The sequence below is a fragment of the Acanthaster planci genome, linkage group LG12 (assembly GCF_054643075.1).
Source record: "Acanthaster planci isolate LZ-2023a linkage group LG12, COTS_SCS, whole genome shotgun sequence".
NCBI lineage: Eukaryota > Metazoa > Echinodermata > Asteroidea > Valvatida > Acanthasteridae > Acanthaster > Acanthaster planci.
The window spans coordinates 6,941,548-6,962,270 of record NC_141788.1 but is presented as its reverse complement, the minus strand read 5'-3'; the positions used below and the strand labels follow the sequence as shown (position 1 = coordinate 6,962,270).

The window sequence follows — 20,723 nt, the reverse complement described above, 5'->3', positions numbered from 1 at the left end:
CGATTTAGATAGAGGATGAGGATGTGATAATTATTATTTACAATAAAAATGTGGCGAGGAGTGAATGAGATCAGGATAGTAACGAGTGGTGATTTTGATATCACCAATGAGTCCTGGAGCGGCTGCACCAAGAGAGGGCGTGCAACTTTCCCTGCAACGATGGCTCCTTGGGTAGGAACTGCACTTTGCTGGTTTACAAATGTCTATGAAATGGTCGCGTCGATACCAACAAATAATGACCACTCCCCACCAACATGACTCTTTTCAACCGATGAAGGGGTGCTTCTCCTCAAGGCGAATAATGTACACCTCTTCCGATCCCTTCAACTCACCCACGCACCCACATAATAAAACATCCCATCACTTTCAACCAGTCATCATCTTTTGCTTTTACAGTAAATGGGCTGATACTGATGAAACGGGAAAATGGTTTTGAAACTGATGGATTGTGAGGTAAGAAGTAACTGGCTTCTACAGGATATGACGTTACTAAAACAACTATACAGTCACTACTCGCGCGTAGGGTGGAATTTAGTTAGTGCCATAGAAGTTATCATTAATAACTTTAGAACCCACTTGCTTGCTAATGGGAGCTTTATTAGTATTGTTTTCATTGTCAAGAAATGTACAAATAACCCGAACGACAGTGGAATGGACTCATTTACGGCCTTAATGATATTGTGCAATGTTACCTTCACGGAAGGTGAGACCCCCGTCAGGCGAGTGCCTCTAACTACTTGTAAGACTGTAAGAATATGTCATGATGACGAGATTTACACTCAGAAGTTGTGGAAAGACTGGTCATCGGACTAAACAGTAGAGCATGCAGATCACCTGTAACCTTGTGCAATTCACTAATACGGTCGTTTGACATTAGTGCGCCACCAAGTGTTTGCAACGTGTTGGCCAATCACAATGCGCGAAATTTGTCGACCCAATGCGCGTTTGGAAAGGGTCGACAAATTTCGCGTGTTATGATTGGCCAACGTGTTGCAAACTCTTGGTGGCGCACTGTTGTGAATCGCTCGTATTAATCCCTTTCCTTTATTGTACCTTCATTCAAGAAATAATCCGAATGTTATTTGATGATTGCACTTGTAAGAGTTTTCCCTTCCGACTCATAACTGTTGAGCATCTTGTTGTGGCCAATTTGTGTCGCATTGTTTTCCATTGTACATGTAGTAGTAGTTTACTGGGGCCTTTGGACCCTCAATTTCTGCTTGATAGGCTTCAACCCAGTCTGCTGTAACGTATACCCCCAGAGCTGTCCGTAGCTGACATCAGTTTATAGGCAGTGTTAAGTTGATGTTGCTGTTTGGTAGAATTCACACCAGAAAAATAGAAAAAGTGATATGTGTCGAGTTATGGAAGGGGAATTGGTTGCTGCTCGGTCGGCAAAGGAGAATTACTTCTTGGAAATTGATGAAGTGGAAAACCTTTTTTGATAGCATGTAAACGGCTATGGTTGGGCGTGTCAAGGCCAGGGAGGAAATGTGTATGGGCATTTTACATGTGGAATTCACAGCAGTGGCGAGGTTAAACGGTATCTGAAAAGACGAAAACAAATTATAGCATTATAAAGCTAAATAGTCGCTATAATTTCTGGTCAGCATGAGCTTAAACCAAAGCTTTGTTATTTTAATTTGAAGAGAGTGGACAGTGTCCAACTGCAATGCTGGATCAACTGGAATCCTACTTGTGTTTGCTTTGAACGACCTCTCGTCGGAAATATGCCCGTGTGTTTTAATTGTATTCGTGCAGAGGTTGCAAAAATACCTAACAACAAATCAACACCATTTTTCAAGCTAACCTTTTGCTTCAAACAAGAACTAATCTTCTTATCTTTCCCTCTTCTCTTGTACGGTAAGCATGTGCAACATAGCGCTAGAAAAGATGTCGGACGGTAGCAGAGTCGTTAATCGAGTTTAAGCGACTTGGACTTGACGCGAGTTGGAATCGCGTCATCCTTTATCTGACTTCTCTTGTAACTTAACTTTTAACTTGATTTGGACGAGCAAACATCACTTGTGACTTGACTTGGACTTGCAAGATATGATCTGATGCCATGTCTGGACAGTAGAGGTTCCTTTTCAGCAGCAGAGAAAGTAATTAGTTTCGAAAATGGCAACCTTGGCAGCACAGCTTTCTCAGCGACCTCTTCATTTCTTCACGGAACTTGCGATTGACATAGCTGAATAGGATAGGGTTGGCCGCATTGTTGATCACGTTGAGGTAAGAGGCCACGTTCACGCAGAACCGAACCGTCTGGTTCTGCAAAAATGGGACAATGAGGGGATACAGTGTCAAGATGATGCAGAGTGGTAAAAGAGTGACGACAAAGACCACCGTCGATAGCAGGAGCATGAGCGTGGTTCGCTTGTGGAATGTTTGGGCCGTGGGTCGGTTGGTTTCGTCTGCAGCTGTGCTGTGAGCTCCTGGAACTGTACTTGAGGGGTTATCGCGGGTAGCGTTGAGTGCACTGGTGCTAGGCGCTGTGGTCTTCGGGAGTGGATCTAGGATTGGTAGTTCCTTCATCTCCTGCTGATCCCCAGTCCACGCTAGCTTTGTAACCCCTTTGTGTCGTGGGTTTCCCTGTTCTGGCTGAGGAGGACTCCTGCGATCCTCCGGGTCGTATGCGGGCTTAACCTTAGGGATCTCTCGGTTGATTCCACTGGTGAGAGTTTTTAGTTGCTTGGGTGTGATGCCCTCTGCTATGGCAGTGGAATCGTCTTGGGATGGTCGGCAGGTTGGCTGCCGAGCTTCGCGTCGCACCTTGTTCCCCGGACGCACCTTCGCCATCCGGTTGACTGTCCGGTAGATTTTGATATAGAGAACCACAATAAGGATCACGGAGGCAACGAAGGAGATCATCAGGATGATAAACTGAGCGCTGATTACCGCAGAGGGCAGGATGAAAAGGCAGGCCTGCGAGCCGTCCTCCAAAGTCACCACGCCGTAGGTGAACAAATACGACAGCGTGACCAACACGGACACCGCAAAGCAGCCAAGCACGACGTGCCGGGCCCGCCGCACGGTCAACCGGCGACCGTGTGGCCTGCAGATGGCTAGGTAGCGGTCGACTGCCACGGCTGAAGTCAGCAATATGGAGGTGTATTTTGGCCAGGCATCGATGCTGGGCTGTACACGGCAGAAAAACTCATTGGACGAGCGGAGAGTGTCGAGCGGGGGAAAGAGTTGGACTAGAGTGATGATCCGGAGCAGGCATACACTCACGTCGGCCCAAGTCAGACCAATGATGAAGATGTGAGGCGTGACCTTGTTTTTCTTGGCCGTGTATACCTGAATGATGAGCAGATTACCTGGTATCCCGATGATCACGACAACGCTCTCAAGGATCACCCGGAACCACCATACCGAATCCAAATACATTGCAACCAGAGCTTGAGCCTGAAAATGTAAAGATTTTTAAATATAAAAAACAAATAAATGTTTTCCATTGCCTTATAAATTCACTGAAAAGTGTTCCTCTTTCTCACACAACGTACAATTTGTCTCGTCTATGGTAAGAGGGCGCAGGATACAACGACCATGAACAGGAGATTAATTTAAGCGTACGAAGCTAAAATGAATTTTTCGAGGCACATTTTTCTGCAACTTTATACTGTTCTTCAGAGTATGAAAACTTTTGACATCCCCGTCAGGTTAAATGCGCTGAAAGTGTACGGTGTTAATTTAAACTTATAAAATTATTTATGCTTTCCTGTACGACTGAGGTTGCTGTTGCTGTGATGTCATATAGCAAGATATTGATTCAATGCACAGGTGTTTTCGTTTGTTTGTACCCAAAATATATTAAACCGAACTCGTCCCTTTTGCCATTATGTGCTTGGCAATCATTGTGGTATCTGTGGTATGCATGGCCTCAAGCTGGAGCAAGAGAGGGCACTATTTTCTTGGCAACGAAGGCTCCTTTGGTAGGAACTGAACTTCGCTGGTTCACTAACGACCAGGAAATGCACGCACCACGGTCGTATCAACAAATTGAACACTGCTGACCAACGAGGCTCTTTTCAACCGATGGGGGCACTTCTGCGCGAGGTGGATAGTGAGAAAATACCTTAAACACAAACTTTAGTTAATTCATTTTGCACCTGTTTAGTTCCTGTACATTTTTTTCAAACTTCGATATTATTTTTCGTTAGATCATTTTCCACATCAAATATCCCAGGATATGACACTGACCTGGCACAAAGATGTGTCTGTAAGGTGTAAACTGGAAAATGTAATATAACCAACATACTGATGTTTTTCTGGAAAGATGGCTATAATCCTTGTGTAGGAAATATCAAGGCGCCGATCAGACGCGTTCCTGGTAACTTGCATTTCGGCACCTACTCAGTGAATACGTCAATAATATCGCCAGCCATTTCTGTCTCATCGAATCGCAAAACTGGATATCTCCTGAAGTCACAGTTCATGTGACAACCGAATGTTGACACAACCAAAGATCGAGGTAGGCCTAATCTTTTTGTATTGAAGAATTTTGTATTAAATTATTTTACACCGGATTCATTGCTGCTGGAGCCTTCAACCTCAATTACACGTCAAGTTCAAGCTTCCAAGGACTGTTATTTCATGGTAGCGTCGTGGACGAAGTTATGAACCCTTGGCGAAATACGTGCATCATACACGATGCATGTGATGCACGGGTGATTAATTTTTCATCGGACAAGAGCGTGGCTTTGAGTTCTCTTATTCAATTTCCGTCGTGTATTTCAGTGTAAAGGCTAAGTCGTGCGAAGGCAGCACGTCAGAACTTTATTGGCAGGGGTAACCCGACTGGAAATTCCCATCGTCGGTTGCTAAATTCCAAAAATTCTACCGTGAACAAATTTATATCCCACAGCCTCGGCTAGCGTTTCTGTAGAATCTTGGACACAGACACAGGTCTCTCCTGTACAAAACGAACCGTTGTTTGATTTGACATTCACATCGATTACTCCTTCTCTTTCAATCTAGAGGTGCGACACACGCCTGACTCTGAATTTGTAACGATTTGATGTAGGCTCATCCATTATGCATTAGGCACTGCCCATCACAACCTACGAGCGCACTCTCCACAGTGCCTTTCAGTGCATACCACTCGTGCTCTCTGTTACCAAAGTGATGCCTCTGTTGGTTGCTCCACCCGAACGAACGTCCCACCTGTCTACACACTGTAGGCATTTGCCCTTCTCTAAAACTACAAGTTTCAGGGAAGTTTGACTTAACCTCATCTAGGGTCTCATTAATTAATTCCCCGTTCTAATAAGTAGACACCTGCCACTCGTTTTAGTATGTACACTTTCCATGTCGCTCTAACGAAGCCTTTACAAAAATGCGCTGTCATTGTGGTTTGAACTTTGAAGTTTATAATCAACAGCTAATGTCTTTTATTCCTCTTTCCTGCGGCTTCAGCTATACATCCTTCTTAAACGTAACTCGTATTTTAAATTAACCAAATTTAATCTATAAAGGTGACCTACGCCCTTATAACCAAATGGGAACACAAACAAGCCAAATATGTCAACTCTGCCTTTAATTGCCCAATCGCTTTCTGTAATTAGCCACAGTTATACCCATACGCAAGGGGATTCAGTTCACACACTTCAGATGAATGAGGTCTGGAGCTCGACAGGGTCACGTCTTTCCTTCGTAGAAAGATACAAGTAACTAATCTTGGGAATGACTTATCAAACAACGTTGATGCTATCAATTTTGAATTCGCACAAGAAACTATCTTGAGCCCAGTTCATTTTCTGTATCAATGATATCATGTCTGTGACTTAGTCTACTAAAACTGTGGTTATGATGATGGTAATGCTATTTTCATTAAAGTAAAAGTGTTCGTCAGATTAACTTACCTCAATTCTAAACAATATTTTGGCTCATATGGCACATTGACTCAATGACAATAGTAATTTGTAGAAATATATTGAATACGACAAATAGTAGTATATTGAATAGTATAAATCAAAACGCATGTTGATTGGCTCAAACCCAAAACTTGTTTGTGAGTTTTTCTCACTACATGGATCACCCAGGATAAAAGTGAAATACATTTTTATTTAATGTCTGGAATTGGAAATCGTACTCGAAATGCCTGCAGAATCAGTCTCAAATGGATATCGCTGAAATCACTGCTCTGTAGTCTAAATAACATGACCAAATTCCTATCTAAGACCTGAGCAGCCTGAGAAAGGCATGCGCGTCAAGGGACGATCGCCGGACATAAAAGCCACTGGCGATGCCCTTAATTATTTTTTATTATTATATATTTATTATTTTCACCACATCGTGTATATCCATATGTATTGATGTATTTAAAACAAAATATGGGTAAAGATCCCCCAAAGCAGAGCTTGTCAAGCAGGGATCTTCCAACATAAATTAAGTAGCATAGAATATTAAGCTACGTTATACATGTTGATTCACATTAATACAAGCAAATTATCATTACTGAGTTATGGAGAAATTTTGCAACCCCATTATCCAAGGTCTGTGGCCAACACCGGCGACATTTCCTCCACAGAGGTTTTGCATGGCAGCCATCTTTCCGGTAACTGCTTTTGTTGCGGAGGGCTATTACAAAGGGCCTATTCGTGTGTATCCCTGAGGAATATAAGCTCTTTACCAGAAAAATGGCTGCCATGCAGAACTCCCGTACTCCTGTCACAAAGTCAGTAGCGGAATGACATTGTGGGAAATTCGAGTTTAATGAGTCCATATTGTCTGATATTTGGAGAAAAGGTAACTAAATGGGGGGAAATTTATGTTTATGTTAGCGGCGCTCCTACATTGAATGGACACTGGAGGTGCCGCGCAAAAGACATTGAATTCAAATTCTACCCTTTATTGTAAAGAATGAAAAGTCTCACAATGTATCTTATTGCTTCAACCTTCTGCATTCAGCTAGATGACTGCTTTCAACTAAATGAAACGGCGTCGACTATAAACATGAAGTCTACTACTGGTTATATATGAACAGTAGCAACTCAGAAATGAATGGAATTCGAAGAAATAGTGACACAACGTCAATTAGACGTAGAATTAGTTACACGAAGTCGTGCAACTTCAGAGCTGCTGCGCGCATGTTTGTTTGAGGGGACATGTCAGTATGTGGGTTATTGTAGTAAATGTATTTTTATCAATTTGTATGTATGTTCTTTGTCTTGGATAACTTCATCTATGACTTTGTGTTTTCTAGTTTGCTTTATTCTTGTACATTTTAAAGTGAATTTTTAAATCTATTTCGATGTTCTTAGACTGTAACACTTTCTTGTTTTAATGATGTAAGTTTCAAGTGAAAAATAAATTGTAATTTTATCTGATGACCACGATGATTTTTATAGTAAACTTCAATTCAGGAAGCAGTATAGAATAACTGACTTCAGCACTGAGTGTTGTAGTTGAGTTCATCAATTTTAGTCTGATTCCTACTTATTTCAATCGAGTCACACAAATTATATAGGTACACAAAATTTACGGTATCGTTGCCATGTGTTCTGAAGTTAGAACAATACCCATTTGTTTAGCTATTCTGACTCGTTTGTGTGAATTAAAATATCGCATTGGAATCCATTGCTTTGTTGATCGCTACATACACGAAATAACTCCTAAGTGGTCGGCTCAGAGTATGACTGGACTCTAGTCAACCGTCCTTTAGGCTAGTGGTAGCAATGGTAAGATTCTTGAAAGTAACTTGCAACGACCAGTGAGTGATTTGATCTATATTTCCTTGCTGGATGTGTATTACACAGGAGCCTGATGGTATTTACCAATTCACAGGAATCTCCTACATTCAGTGAAGTACTTGAAATACCTCTTTATGAAGGTGAATTAATCGAGGATAAAACTGCAAGAAATCCACGCAGTAAGCCTCGACTCTAACACGACTCGGAACACGTAACTATGTTGGTGTTGGTACATGAACATCGGGTAAACAGTATTGAGTCAACAAACTCAAATGCGTTCGATCTTATCGGTATACGGTGGATATGGGCCCCAGACGACTCGCTCGTACAATGGAGTACTTGGGCGTCTTTGAACACAAGAGATTTACCCAGGCCGTGCCCAAACGAAATCGAATATGGCTTCGACTTGGCTTGTACCATCAGGCATGTACCACATTTAACAGCTCTCGCGTTAGATCTAGACACGTACACCAATACCTCTTTCAGTCACCGCCATAACTGCAGCTGTATTTTTGCTAAGTTGTCACGCAATACGCGACACATTGCACGCTCGTAAATTGATGGAAATGATAGTATATTAGTACCGTACATTCACACACCACAGCTAAATTTGTTTGCTCAACACGTCACTTTATGTGGCGACATGCCAGGACCCATGGTTAATCTTTAGCATCATATAAAATTTAGTATGATGCACGCCGTTTTGTACAACTGTCACCAGCACTAGACATGTGCCATACAGAAATGTCAGAGTTGCTTATAAAAAGTATTTCTCGGCACGGGAAAGGTGTACGGCTAAGTTATTTTAATTGCGACGATTACAATTGAAATGACGCAGTGTTTTGACCGGCCAGAGCGGCCAGTTAAATTTTGGCCAGTCTGGCGTGGTGTCAAAGAAATTCATATTCTTGCTTTTGTTCAATTAAAAAACTGTAGAATTAGTCTTCAAATTTAACCACGGTTACGTTATCCTTACAACAGAAGACAGTTAACTGGTGTTTTCCCTCCCAAGACTGTGGCCCCGCCCACCTCATAACAGCGGTACAGTTTTATTCCCCTTCGGTTTTCTTTTCCGAAAGATATTTTAGGATACTGAAAATAGGAAACGGGTAAACTCTGTTCTGTTAAAAAAGAATCAAACGTAAACATGACTTTTGCACGAACAGACATATCCATAAGCATTATGGTGCAAATCACTTGAGATAATTAAACTGAAATAAAGTTCAGCATTATTATTTTGATTTTCATAAGGGCATATCCACGTCAGTGTGCTTTCAATAACAAGTCTCAAGTGTGTAGAGGACGCTCTCCTAAAACACCAGGTTCCGCAAGTTGGGTCATAGTCGAGCGTCAGCTAATTTACTAGCCGAGATATGATTTTTCATATAAAAAATAACAAGAGGTATAAAGAGTCTCATACTCACGTTCAATAACTGAGAAGTTATCACTGTGTGCGAAGACCGAAATCAATACAGAAAAGCCTAGACGTTCGGGCATCAAATTGATTGTTTGTTATCAATTCGCGAGCCACGACGCATGACGTGCATGGAAGAGCGTGGATAGGAAGCAGTGAAACAGTCCTAATCACCTGGCTGGATCTCGCCTCCAATCGAGCGAAACTGTCAGTGTGAAAACCGTACACAATCCTCGGCGTCGCGGCTGACAGAAATAAAATCGCTGGTTAGGGGCAACGCGTCGACGGTAGTTCAAGTTGTGGCGGAATCCGCGGACTTGTCGCCCGCTCTCAGAGAATTCATGAATCTATAAAAAACGATTTTGACAATCATTTTCGAGGAGTCTTCTTCAATAGGTGTCATTCATTTTCAAGGTGTTGCACGGTCCAGCCTTCTGATATGAATCGACCATAGAGTCTTGTAGCTGTCATGAGACAAGAAAAAGATTCAAAAATATAGCGCAGGCCTCTCGAAGTTACCACAATGCTTGTCAATGTACACTACGCAGCTCAAAACATTACCAACCATGGAGCAGGTGAGGCTGTATCCGAATTGCTTGATTACGACCTGAAATAACGTACGAGTTTATGATTGTGGCTGCAGTCAGTTCCCACAGTGTCGTGTGTAACGCTCAGACTAAGGCAAGTTATTCAGACGCGGCTTAAGCTTCACCCTTGCTTCCTTCTTTCTCCCACTAGCTCTCGTATAGTGTGCGAGAAAACACACACTCACTCGAAAACTGTGGATATATATGTCCAACCGCGGATCGGTGTTTCAAGCAAGCGTTGGCGTCACTGCAAGCGCTTCGTTCAATGGCATTATCCATCACGTGGCAGAATCACAGTTGGTCCAGGTACCGACCAATGAGTGAGAGGAATCTGTCGTCGCGAGCCAAAAGTGACAAAAACAAAAAACCTGTAAGTGCATGTACCTGCTCCGCTTTATGGTTTAATTTTAGTTAATGACTCGATCTGAGAATAGCCTCGTCCAAATATCTCGTATAGGCCGATAGGTAACTGTAAAGACAGGACGGTTATAGCCCGCTCGAGTGCGCGGTTAGTTGAGTGAAGGTAATAGCGTTTCCCGTTGCACTTGGTCACAATCGTTGTTGAACCGAGGCGAGAAACAATTACCTGCTTGGCTGCTTGCGTAAAGGTTAAACTACTGCTTCTTGAAGTAAAGCAAAGCTTTTTAGGAGACACTTTGAAGAGTGCATTTCTTACACAGCAGGATGATTGCACAGAAACACTGAATACAAGACCCAACGCACTGAATCAGAGCTGTTGAGGCACATGTCCCTTGAAGTTGAGTGGGAAGGATAAAAGTCGTCTATAGATGGAGAAAGAAAACACGACTCCGTGGCTTCATGACCATATTTCCTCAAATTAGCAAATGTATGTTTAGTTCATTGAGAAAACAAACACAAGCCTCGTTGGAGATTTTGTGTAAGTTATACTATTTGGGGGAACGCAATTTACAATTCCTATTGTGAGTGATGTGGATAAAAGTCAACTCTCTTTACAGAATCGCAAAGTGCATCATCCAACAGAATTACTCAATGACGGGCAAGAGATTTCCGTCTGCGACCGGAAACCAATTTCATCGCGCGCAAAAAGACGACTGTGTTCGGGCGATAATGACAGGCTGGAACAGAATTCATCCTCGTTTAGTCTCCGCAACGCCCCTTTGGGAGATTATCCACATAAGACAGAAAAAAAGAGCGCATGCTTTGGTCCTGTACTGAATTATTACAAATGACAGAGACAACGTCGTTTAAATGAAGAGGCGCATCATTCTGTGCAGTCCAGCATACGCTGTCTGCTGCGTATAGAGGACTTTAATTGGTTTTACGATGGATGATTCGATTACTGACTCTGTAGTTTTCATCGTATACTGGGAGCCACTCCCAAGGGGGGCACCAGTGGCGCTTTGTCTAATTTGAATTTTTTTACGACAAACAGTCACCTCATATGCGCAGGGCACTTTGTTGGACAAAAGCACCTGATATTGCGAAGCTTCGAAGCGATGACGTCGTGGAATGCGGTACACGAAACTACAGCACACTGCATGGTTGGGTTGAATGATTGCGGTGGATCGGCCGGCTCAGAACTTCGGTAGCTACCAGATGCAATTATGGCGGAGGTGTATACCGAGTTGATTTTGATCACATTTCATCCGAAGATGTAGATGTGAAGTGTGATGTGAAGTGTGAATGCTAACACGATCAGTGTGAATAAACGTCACTGACAGGCTATGTCCTTGACACATCACGCTGCGTACATCCCTGTTTGAACTAGACTCGATACCTGTGGTTGGTATCTCGCCATTCGACTGATCTGTATTTGATTCCGGCGTGCCCTCAAACACACTCCGTCTGCGTACCCTTTTCCCCATTTACCCGCCGTAGAGATTTGAGCGTGAAATTTTAACAGATTCCTGTGTAATCATTTAATAACAGTCAAACGGCTTTCTTCGGCAAGCAAGCCTCTTCTATTTCTTTGATCAGTATCTCTTCTTTTTGGTAACCCTTTAATTTCTATCCATTTGTATTGTGTTTAAGCCTAATTGACCTAGTACCGTTGTGTATAATTATGCACAAAGTCTGGAGTCTATTCAAGCTCTGCCCTTTTTAGCGATATCCAACGTGAGTCAGGTATCTCCCATATGATGATCCGAGTCTCAAGACGGAATGGAGAGGGTTTGTCTGCGCGAGAGGCAGGAACACTGGACAACCTAACAATAAGTCGCCGTGTACTTTTCTTTCTTACGCATAATTTTATCAAATTACTATACGCATAGTCCGGTTGCACAGGAATCAAATTTGCTTTAACTAAAGGGTGGTTGCAATGAATTTTTTTCTTAAACGCACTTTTTTGCTTTAGTTTTATACTTTTCTTCAGTGTGTGAAATAAATAAAACATTCGAAATGTCCGTGCTACATATCTTAGATAGCTGAGGGCGCTGTTGCTCTAATGCCATTAGGCAACCGGAAGACATTGTTCACAGCATAGCCTATGTTTTCTGTTCAAATTGTGAACCAAGAATTTACTTAGGGATACAATTTCTGAGGAAGGGTTACTCACTGGCTTATTGCTAAGTACTTGCACAGCAATGAACACTTTATAGACTAACACAGCAATGAAACACCAAAAAAAAAAAAAAAGCAATTGGTGGAAAATCTGGGGTAGCCCTTTATAGGCTTCCGTTATTGACATGCGGCTTTTTTTTTTTTTTTTTGCTTTATTTTTCGCATTTTTACTCCTCGAATTTATTTTGTTGTCATAATTTTCTACATGTTTTTCTTTCTATTCAATACAAGGCATTATGGAAATAAATGTTGTTGAATTGAAGTGAATTGAAGTGAATAGACAAACGCAGCAATGAAACACCAAAGAAAAGCAATCAGTGGAAAGTATGGGGTAGCTTTTTAAAAGATTTTGGATAATCACGGAGTGGTGGAAATGATGGATAAACTGTTCCGAACTGAGCTTTCTTCCCTACCTTTCTATGTTTTCCGTGCAAGCTGTATTCCATTCGACTTACTGCCATGCCCACTACCAGCTGCACCCTCCAGTGCTGGGGGGGGGACCTAGGGTACGTCCCACAAAACATTTATCTCTTGTTAGGTTACTCCTACGAAGTTCGCTTTTCCTGGGGCTAGTCACCATAAACCATGATATCATCGTCGACAGTAGTATTACTTTTTATTCTCAGGTGATTCCACTTGTAATGACATTAGTCATCATGCTGGTTGGATGTACTCTTGGTTCATCTTGATGTCAGTCTGAGATATCACTGCGTTTGAATTACGCTGATTGGCTCACGCAATGCATTGGTGATTGGATAACAATATTGCTATTGACAGCTTGATGCTATTATTGCTCTTCGATGCACGTTGATGCCATCCCTGTTGAATTATTTTGGATCCAGCGCTGGATCCAATTAATGGTCAAAAAATTAATAAGCGCGTAGGCCTAATGTTTTGGGCGAATGTTTTACCGTGCACCATCCACAGCATTGCCCCACGGCCAGGCCCCCCAAAAATTCTGTTTAACTTGGGAGCACTTCTTGACAAAGTGCTTTTATTGACCGGAAATAACAAAAGCGCTAAATAATTTAACAGTTTCTTCCTTTCCACATTTCTACTATTAACCGATTCGATGACGCCATTACTGCCGTGTCCCCGTCACTCAGGCGTGCATTGCTAGGCTTGACTAGCAGGTGATTTTGGTTATCTCCCACTCCCATTGGCCGATTAGAAGTCATTCAATGTGCATCTATTCGTTCACGCGCGTGGGGACACCACAGTATTGGCTCCTGACTCTTGTCACCGGATCGGTCTACAGCGTTGCCTTAAACAGTACCCTGAAGACAAAATATGTGTAAAGCAGATACCAGAATCCCTGCAAGATCGATCACTGTACGGAGTATAACTGGTCGTGATAAAACGTTGATTGTGCTGCGCTGTTGCGACAGTGATTGGAAAAGTGACACTAGTGACATTGATAGGCCGGAAGTGGACAGAGAACGTTTGCGCAAACTGGTAGAAAATATTCAGGCCAAACTTACACAACTAGGTTTGGCTTTCGCGTTCATGGTAGAAAGTAGAGCGTCACAGGCTTGTATTATCGGACTTGGTAAATAAGCCGAGGCAATGAGATATCACTGCAAACGCTACGTCGACATGTTGGCCTTATTGACTGACTGGAAACGAAGTGATTCTCTACGTCTGACGTGGCGAAGGTTATAAAGAACCTCTTAATACGTGGCGTAATACAATGTGGCCAGTTCTCTGCCTCAGCATAACAACCAAGAAATCGATAACAGGGACGAAATACGAAATTGATTCAAGACGCGCAAGAGCTGTCCTGGAATAGATCATATCACATAGCCGAACTCATTTCCTAGCCACTTTAATAAGCGCGCAGCGAATGTTTGCATTCCACGATTTCCCAGGTAGGCCCATGGGGAATTGACGGTCGGAGTTTGCATATCCCTTCACGCCAAGATGTGCCCTTTATTTTCAATTTTGACGATATAACTGGAGTATAATTATGATAATCAATGGCAGGAACGAAATGTGATTCGTGCAACTGGACAAAATTGAAAAAGCAAACTGTTACATTGACTTTCCAAATTGTGAAGATACACCGTAGGTTTCACGCTGCTTATTTCCCAACTTCCAAAGTCCAACACATTAACAACACGGTACATCTGCATGCTCTGAAAAAAAAGCAACCTCTAGTGAATTCTGTGTTTTGATAAGAGAACCATGCTTGAGAAGGATGCATCCATGTTGAGCACTTTTCATTCACATTATCGAGAGGCCAACGTCGGAGTCCTGCGTTTCAGCTGTCCTCTTCATTGTACACCAGGCTTGCCTGATAAAGATCTCCAATTCATCTCGATTTAGTGCCAGTTAATTTATTCATAATGCCAGCATGAAACTCTCTTTCTAGATTTGCATTTAATTGTTTTCCCATTACCTGTATTGTTGTTTTTGCTCGTCTGTCTTTTGTCCAACTAGGTCTATAATTGTTCGTTAGTACATGCAGGGGTCCACATGCTTCCGAGCAACAGTGATTAGATTCACTTAATTCTGCGGCCCTCGCCCATATAATCGCTTTCCATTGTGCAAGTATTTTTTAAAATAATGTCTAGTTGGTGTTTGCTTTGCAATCCAAACCTGGAATTTCCACTTAAAGTGTCTGCCTTCAACTTCACGATTACATGATGTGACTTTATATTTGATTACATTATATTATAGTTTACGTGCTACGCTTGTATTTTTTTTCGTCGCTGTATTTTTTGTCGGGGTCAAATAAATAATGAAATTAAATATACATAAAATGAAAGTTACCACACAATAATAAAAAAGGTTCAAACATCCATTAGAGATGGATATTAAATTAATAAAAAGTATTACGTGAAAAAGCAAAAATACCAATCAACCCCTAAGCTCCATAGATTTGAAGCTCGTAAAATGGGTCATAATTAAGGTTGCCTCAGGTATAACGGAGGGAGAACAAGCAATATCAGTGCATATATTAACGCCATTCATGTTGACAAGAACCATCTCTTTCAGATTGCTCTAAAAATCAAACACAATAATACATATAATCCTCTGTGAATTGAACACCAAGAAGTTTTCCTTCACCATTTTTCAGACTTGTCAATTTCATCCATAGGCGATCTCGTCAGGGCGACGAATGAATCCTGTGTATGGAGTATTGTCAGGCTCGGTCAGCATATTTAACCATATGGAACGCTGAGAATCGATACGTCTCGTATCTCATTAACGACAAGAGACAGAATTTCATTAATGAGTAAAAAAAAAACATTTTAGTTGACCGAAAGAAGTGTACGTGGCCTTCAACCTCGTATGGTTACATAGATAGAAAGGACCTTTTCCCTTAGGACACTCCCTCGCTCTTTGAAAGTGCCCCTCCCCTTCCTAAGATGCCAGTTTATTAGGAGACCGACTCAGGGAAGAAATAATGATTTTGTTAACATGCCACCTGAGCGCGAAATTGTCCTTCACTACGGCGAGGTCTTGTAAGCAGTCTCATGCCATGGTGATTTACCTGGGCAAACTGGCTAATGTGACGACAGAAAATTAAGCACCCTGCTGCCGGCAAGCTTCATGAAACTGATTTCTGAAGGGACTTTTTCTCTCGTACTCAAACGTGAGCTGGCGGCGCTGTTGAAAGGAAGGCAACCTAACGCTCGGATCTAAGGTTTGCCCCTAGTGAGCGAAATCCAGGCGTAAACTGCACTTCTTGAAGCTGTTTTAACCTTCAAAAAGAAACTGTGTTACTCTTTGATGTCGTCTCAAAATCACTATGGCACCTTTCACAAGAATAAAGGCGTGGATGGCGTGTCGACCACCGATGTACTCAGAATTTAAAATGTGTTTTGTTTACAATTGGGTCAAATCTGTGATTTGTGTGGGACTGATGGCTCGATTTATCAAATGGTTGGCTAGGCCAGTCGATCGGCCCCCAATTCCGTTTCTTGTACAGATATAATTATGGAACTGCTTTTTAACGGTTACGCGTTAACCTGTATACGACATGACTTGTACTTGACCGTACAGTTGGGAGTAGTATTACTTGAAACTTTTCAATAGGTACCGAAACATATTAACTGTAAAACTGACAAGTGCTGGACGTTTTACAACAAGACAGGGCGCTGTTTATTTTACATTATTCCGTATTTTATCCCTCATACCCGCTTGGCGGCAGTTATTTTTACGAAATTTTGAGCAATTTCTTTCAGGCTGTGTGCGACATAAGATTGAGAGTTAGTTAAATCTTCACGAGCACGAATTACTACCGTGGCATAAAATTTTGTCGACGCCCTCTATTTTGCGTCATAATTGTCAGTTTTCTATCAACTGAGTCCAGCTTGAAGCCGCTAGCTGAGAAATGCCCCGCTCGAGTCTCTTAGGTATAACCTGTCACATTTTTCTCAAGCCTATTTCCTTTTTACGGAGATTTTAAAGGGACACGAGTGAGAAAAAATTGGGAAAAATGTCCTTTCCCAATTTTTTTCCTCACCCATGCCTCGTTAAAAGCTCCATACGTTTTCGTTTTTTGATAAAATAAATTCCGAAGCGCTGTTTTTTTGGCGACGTGACCTGTAACCCCCCCCCTTGATTTTTTTTCTACAAGATTTTACATGGATGACCAAGTGAGGGCGCTAGTTTCATTGCCGTGTGTAGGCAGGTCCCGTGTTAATAATTCCGATGAACTTGCTAGATATAGGCATGGGGAATTCTACACCTTGCTTTCGTGCATAATTTCATCGTGTATAAAACCGGACGACAATTCGTGGAGCTTGCAGGTATCAAATTTGTTGCAATTTTATGCAAATAATGTTTCATTTTTTCCCAGAAATTTCTTGTGCTAATGTTTCGTACGTACGTTACGTTGCAATTTTCACATATTTTAATTTGTGTTTTAACATAAGCATTTTCGCGGTCGGAGATTGTTCCAGGCATTTATTGCACTCACGCCTGGGCAAAGGGGTAGTCCAGGCTTAGCACATAAATCGTGAAAATTTAGGCATCTTTGGTGTAAAGGTTAAGAGTTTGGTCAATAATTCAGATTTTCCCCATAGACGCAACACTATTTTTGCCACTTTGAGTTTCGAGTGTGAAATATGGAATAGCCACCAAATTGACCACTCAATCAAGAATCAGTGATGTCATCCCGACTGCGAGAATGATGATGATTCCTTTACGTTATTGGACTAGGGCCTAATTAACATTACGCGCTCGGTTATTACTCATTAGGTTCGTAGTCCTACCCCGAGCTAACTCCCGAGCGGACTACGAACCTCAGAGTTTTTGGGGTAGGCCTACGCCCAAAACTGTGAGGTTCATAGTCCTAAAAATTGCCTAAAAATTATTCAAAGTGACAGGGTACAGTGCAATAGATCTTGTGCGAATTAATTTTACTCCCTCCTGAGTTGATTTGCTTTGAATGAAATTCATTCATTGGATAATCAACTCAGGAGGCAGTACGGTAAATTTGCACGAAAGTCAAGATTGCGCTGAACACTTATTACTAGCTTCTTTGGCCTTGACCTTTGTCCTAACCAAAGTCGATTACAAACCTGGCCACCCTTCTCACACCTCTGTGCTGTCATTATGGGCCGTTTTCACATTTTTCAGAGGGGAATAAATTTATGACAACATGTAACATTTGGCCATGGATGCTTGCAATTGTTATTGTTGTAGACAATTTGTTCCCCTCTAGCTGTGTTTGGTTACCCGCGCAGGGGCGCTAAAATCAACATGGTGATGGAACGGGAAATTGGCTTTTTACTTTGGCTGGGATACATTGCTATGTAGCTTCTCAAGTAATGGCTCTCCGGTCATGTTTGCATTGACTTGCAACTGAGGTTGAGTTGAGCCATTGTAGCCATTGAATAATTCTGTAGGTTGGAGAACAAGGCCAGTGGAAAATAGCCTCTTCTAAAAAAGAAGGATAAACATTTTGTTGGTTACGTTGCAAACTTTGAATAGATTAAAATGAGGAAAGGGTTCGGTATTTGGCCTCCACAATTTTCAGGTGTCAAAATGATACACACTAAGTTTTAAAACTGACCTAAACCAACTTTTCCTCTGACAATTTCAGTTTTCCTTGACCATGTTGACTTGTCGTTGATAATAATGTAAGGTCAGGGGGAAAAGGTAATGTTTGGTGGTGAGTACATGTGGGCTGGATGTAAAACTTTTGCCTCCAACTTAAAGTACAAACCTTGGGAAGTATCTTGTGCTGCAGCATGCATGGTGATATTTTTCTCTTGGTTTTTTGCCTATTGGTTAATAGGTGTTCGGGGGCTGCTAGCAATGCATCATGGGAAATCAGCTGACCGGCATAGCACCCTCACAGATCTTTCCTGTTGAGCACTACCTGACAGATGTTACTGACTATGAGTTCGACACCAGTCTTGGGAGCACACGCTTCTTCAAAGTTGCCCGAGCAAAATACAAGTATGCTTGCCTAATAGTTGTAGCTCAGAGGTCGGCCCATGTCCCCACTTGCAAGAAATCCTACAATGTTGTGAAATCAATCTCACTTAATCTAAAAATAATTCCCGGAAGTTTTCACATAACAAAAGGGTTCTCACAAGACTACTGGCTAAATTTTAGAGCTCAGTTCAAATGTTGAATGGTTTTCACGTCTTTTACAAAAGTAATTGAAACTGATGCTCGTAAGACCGGCTCCATTCAGGAATCCTTTCAAAAGGATCAATCATTTAATAGTGTGGTGACATGGATGTGGAGGGAACATTAGTAAGATAGACTTGGTTCCAGTGACAGTGAGACTTACAAATTTTGAGGCTAGTAAAAGAGCAATGGGGTATATTAGATCTGAAAATAAACAAGACAGATTCACGTTGTTAAAAAACAGTCAATTTGCCCAATATGCTGATAGCTATCGCTGGCAAAATTTGATTTCTTTGCCCAATGTTTGTTACTCTTTGTAATTCGGCAGAGAGGGTCTGGCTGTAGTAAAAGTCTTTGCCATCCATGATCCTTCACTACCGCTGAGGTTTTACAAGGAAAAACTGGAAGATATTAAGAACAAACTCAGTCATTCTTCCAACTGTCTGCCGTTCCTGAGAAGCACGGTGAGCATTTTGGATTGGCTTAAACTCCCCATGGGTTTTTTTACCAATCTGAGTGAATCTTCCAAACTGAACTTGTTTGGGAAACCAGTAGCTCATTCTTGGCATAATACTTTGTGCTTTGCATTAACATTTTATAGGCATTTAGCTCCAAGGTAGCAGTTACTGGTTTGACCTGCCTGAATCCTACCAGGTAAGCCTCGAGCTGGACCAAAAGAGGGTGCACTGTTCTTAGCAATGGAGGCTTCTTTGGTCAGAACTGCACTTCGCTGGTTTGCAAATGACTAGGAAATGCATGCTACCAACAAAATGAACGCTCCCAACCAATATGGCACTCGTCAGCCCATGAGGGGGTGCTTCTGCTCAGGCGGATATGATCTCCTAATGCTCCAGCTGGATTTTGGAAACGAGGGTTAGGGTTTCAGTGGATTGCTTAGGGCATTCTGCTAGGAGCAGTGCTAGTCCAGATAAGCGCTTTACTTCAGCAACCAAAGATTTTTCCATATTAGTGGAACATAGCACTTTTGAACACCCCAGGAAATGGGTTGTTAAAATAAAGGTAGTAAGTTTTGTGGATATCACTGTAAGTGGATACTTTGGCGAAGGAAACCGTCAGTGTTCAGCAGCAGTGGAGTCAAATTGTAAGTCTCTCACAAGCCCAGCCACAAAAGTACACGCTTCAAGTAACTGGGTTTTAACATCGTCAAGGGGATGCATCTGTCGCACTTCGTCTGAGTAAGGCAGAAAGTGATTGATTGTGTTGCTGTCATGTCAGGTGACATCACTGAAGCATATCAGCCATAATGTTCATTAACCCTAACCCCCAAGGGTGTAGGTAAAATTGTATTGAAAACGGAGGATTTGGGACTGTTAGAGTTAATGGATTGATTTTGATTGTTAATTTCAGTTATCTGACAAGGCGGCCTTGCTGTTCAGGCAATACATCCGTAACAATTTATACGATCGAATCAGTACCAGGCCGTTCCTCAACACCGTGGAGAAAAAATGGATAGCGTTTCAGCTCCTGTGTGCTGTCAATCAGGCCCACCGTGTCAAGGTAGGTCAACCCCTCCATCTTGTACTTTAAATCAATACGTTTTAATGAAGAAATACTGACAAAATAATACTTGAGTCCTAGTTGAATTGTCGTTGGTCATTGTGGCTTGCTGTCTCGTTATTCTTCTCGTAGGTGTGTCATGGTGACATTAAGAGTGAGAATGTCATGGTGACAGGCTGGAACTGGGTGCTATTGACAGACTTTGCCAGTTTCAAGCCCACCTTCTTGCCAGCTGTGAGTTCCATCATGTTTGTCGCTGTCAGAGTTTTCCCAGAGAGTGCCTCTCTCTCCTACAGGCACGCTTGGTCCAAATCTTGATTTTGAAAAACTGAATGCCGGCATACATGTTTATTTTTTAACGACTTTTCTTACTACGCT

At 42.0% G+C, this 20,723-nt stretch overlaps 2 protein-coding genes across 3 annotated transcripts in view; one reads left to right on the top strand and one right to left on the bottom strand.

The window, feature by feature from the left end:
- Positions 1-151: 151 nt before the first annotated feature.
- LOC110977687 (orexin receptor type 2-like) lies at positions 152-9,942 on the bottom strand. The gene is made up of 2 exons (XM_022232008.2): positions 9,119-9,942; positions 152-3,408 (listed from the first exon to the last, which is right to left on the bottom strand). Exon 2 carries the CDS (start codon positions 3,388-3,390, stop codon positions 2,110-2,112), a length of 1,281 nt encoding a protein of 426 aa, XP_022087700.2. The 5' UTR covers positions 3,391-3,408; positions 9,119-9,942; the 3' UTR covers positions 152-2,109.
- Positions 9,943-16,891: 6,949 nt separating this feature from the next.
- Positions 16,892-20,723, top strand: part of LOC110977764 (phosphoinositide 3-kinase regulatory subunit 4-like) — a 19,747-nt gene continuing 15,915 nt past the window's right edge. For both annotated transcript variants that reach the window (XR_015427323.1, XM_022232187.2), the window contains exons 1-5: positions 16,892-16,993; positions 18,487-18,650; positions 19,156-19,291; positions 20,196-20,345; positions 20,478-20,579. Coding sequence is in view for 1 of the 2 variants with exons in the window: in XM_022232187.2 (XP_022087879.2) it covers positions 18,514-18,650; positions 19,156-19,291; positions 20,196-20,345; positions 20,478-20,579 (525 nt within the window). In the remaining variant the exon portion in view is untranslated. The remainder of the gene's footprint in view (positions 16,994-18,486; positions 18,651-19,155; positions 19,292-20,195; positions 20,346-20,477; positions 20,580-20,723) is intronic.

Excerpts from the sequence above, each read along its gene's own strand:
- LOC110977687 (XM_022232008.2), bottom strand. The coding sequence starts at position 3,390 with ATGTATTTGGATTCGGTATGGTGGTTCCGGGTGATCCTTGAGAGCGTT.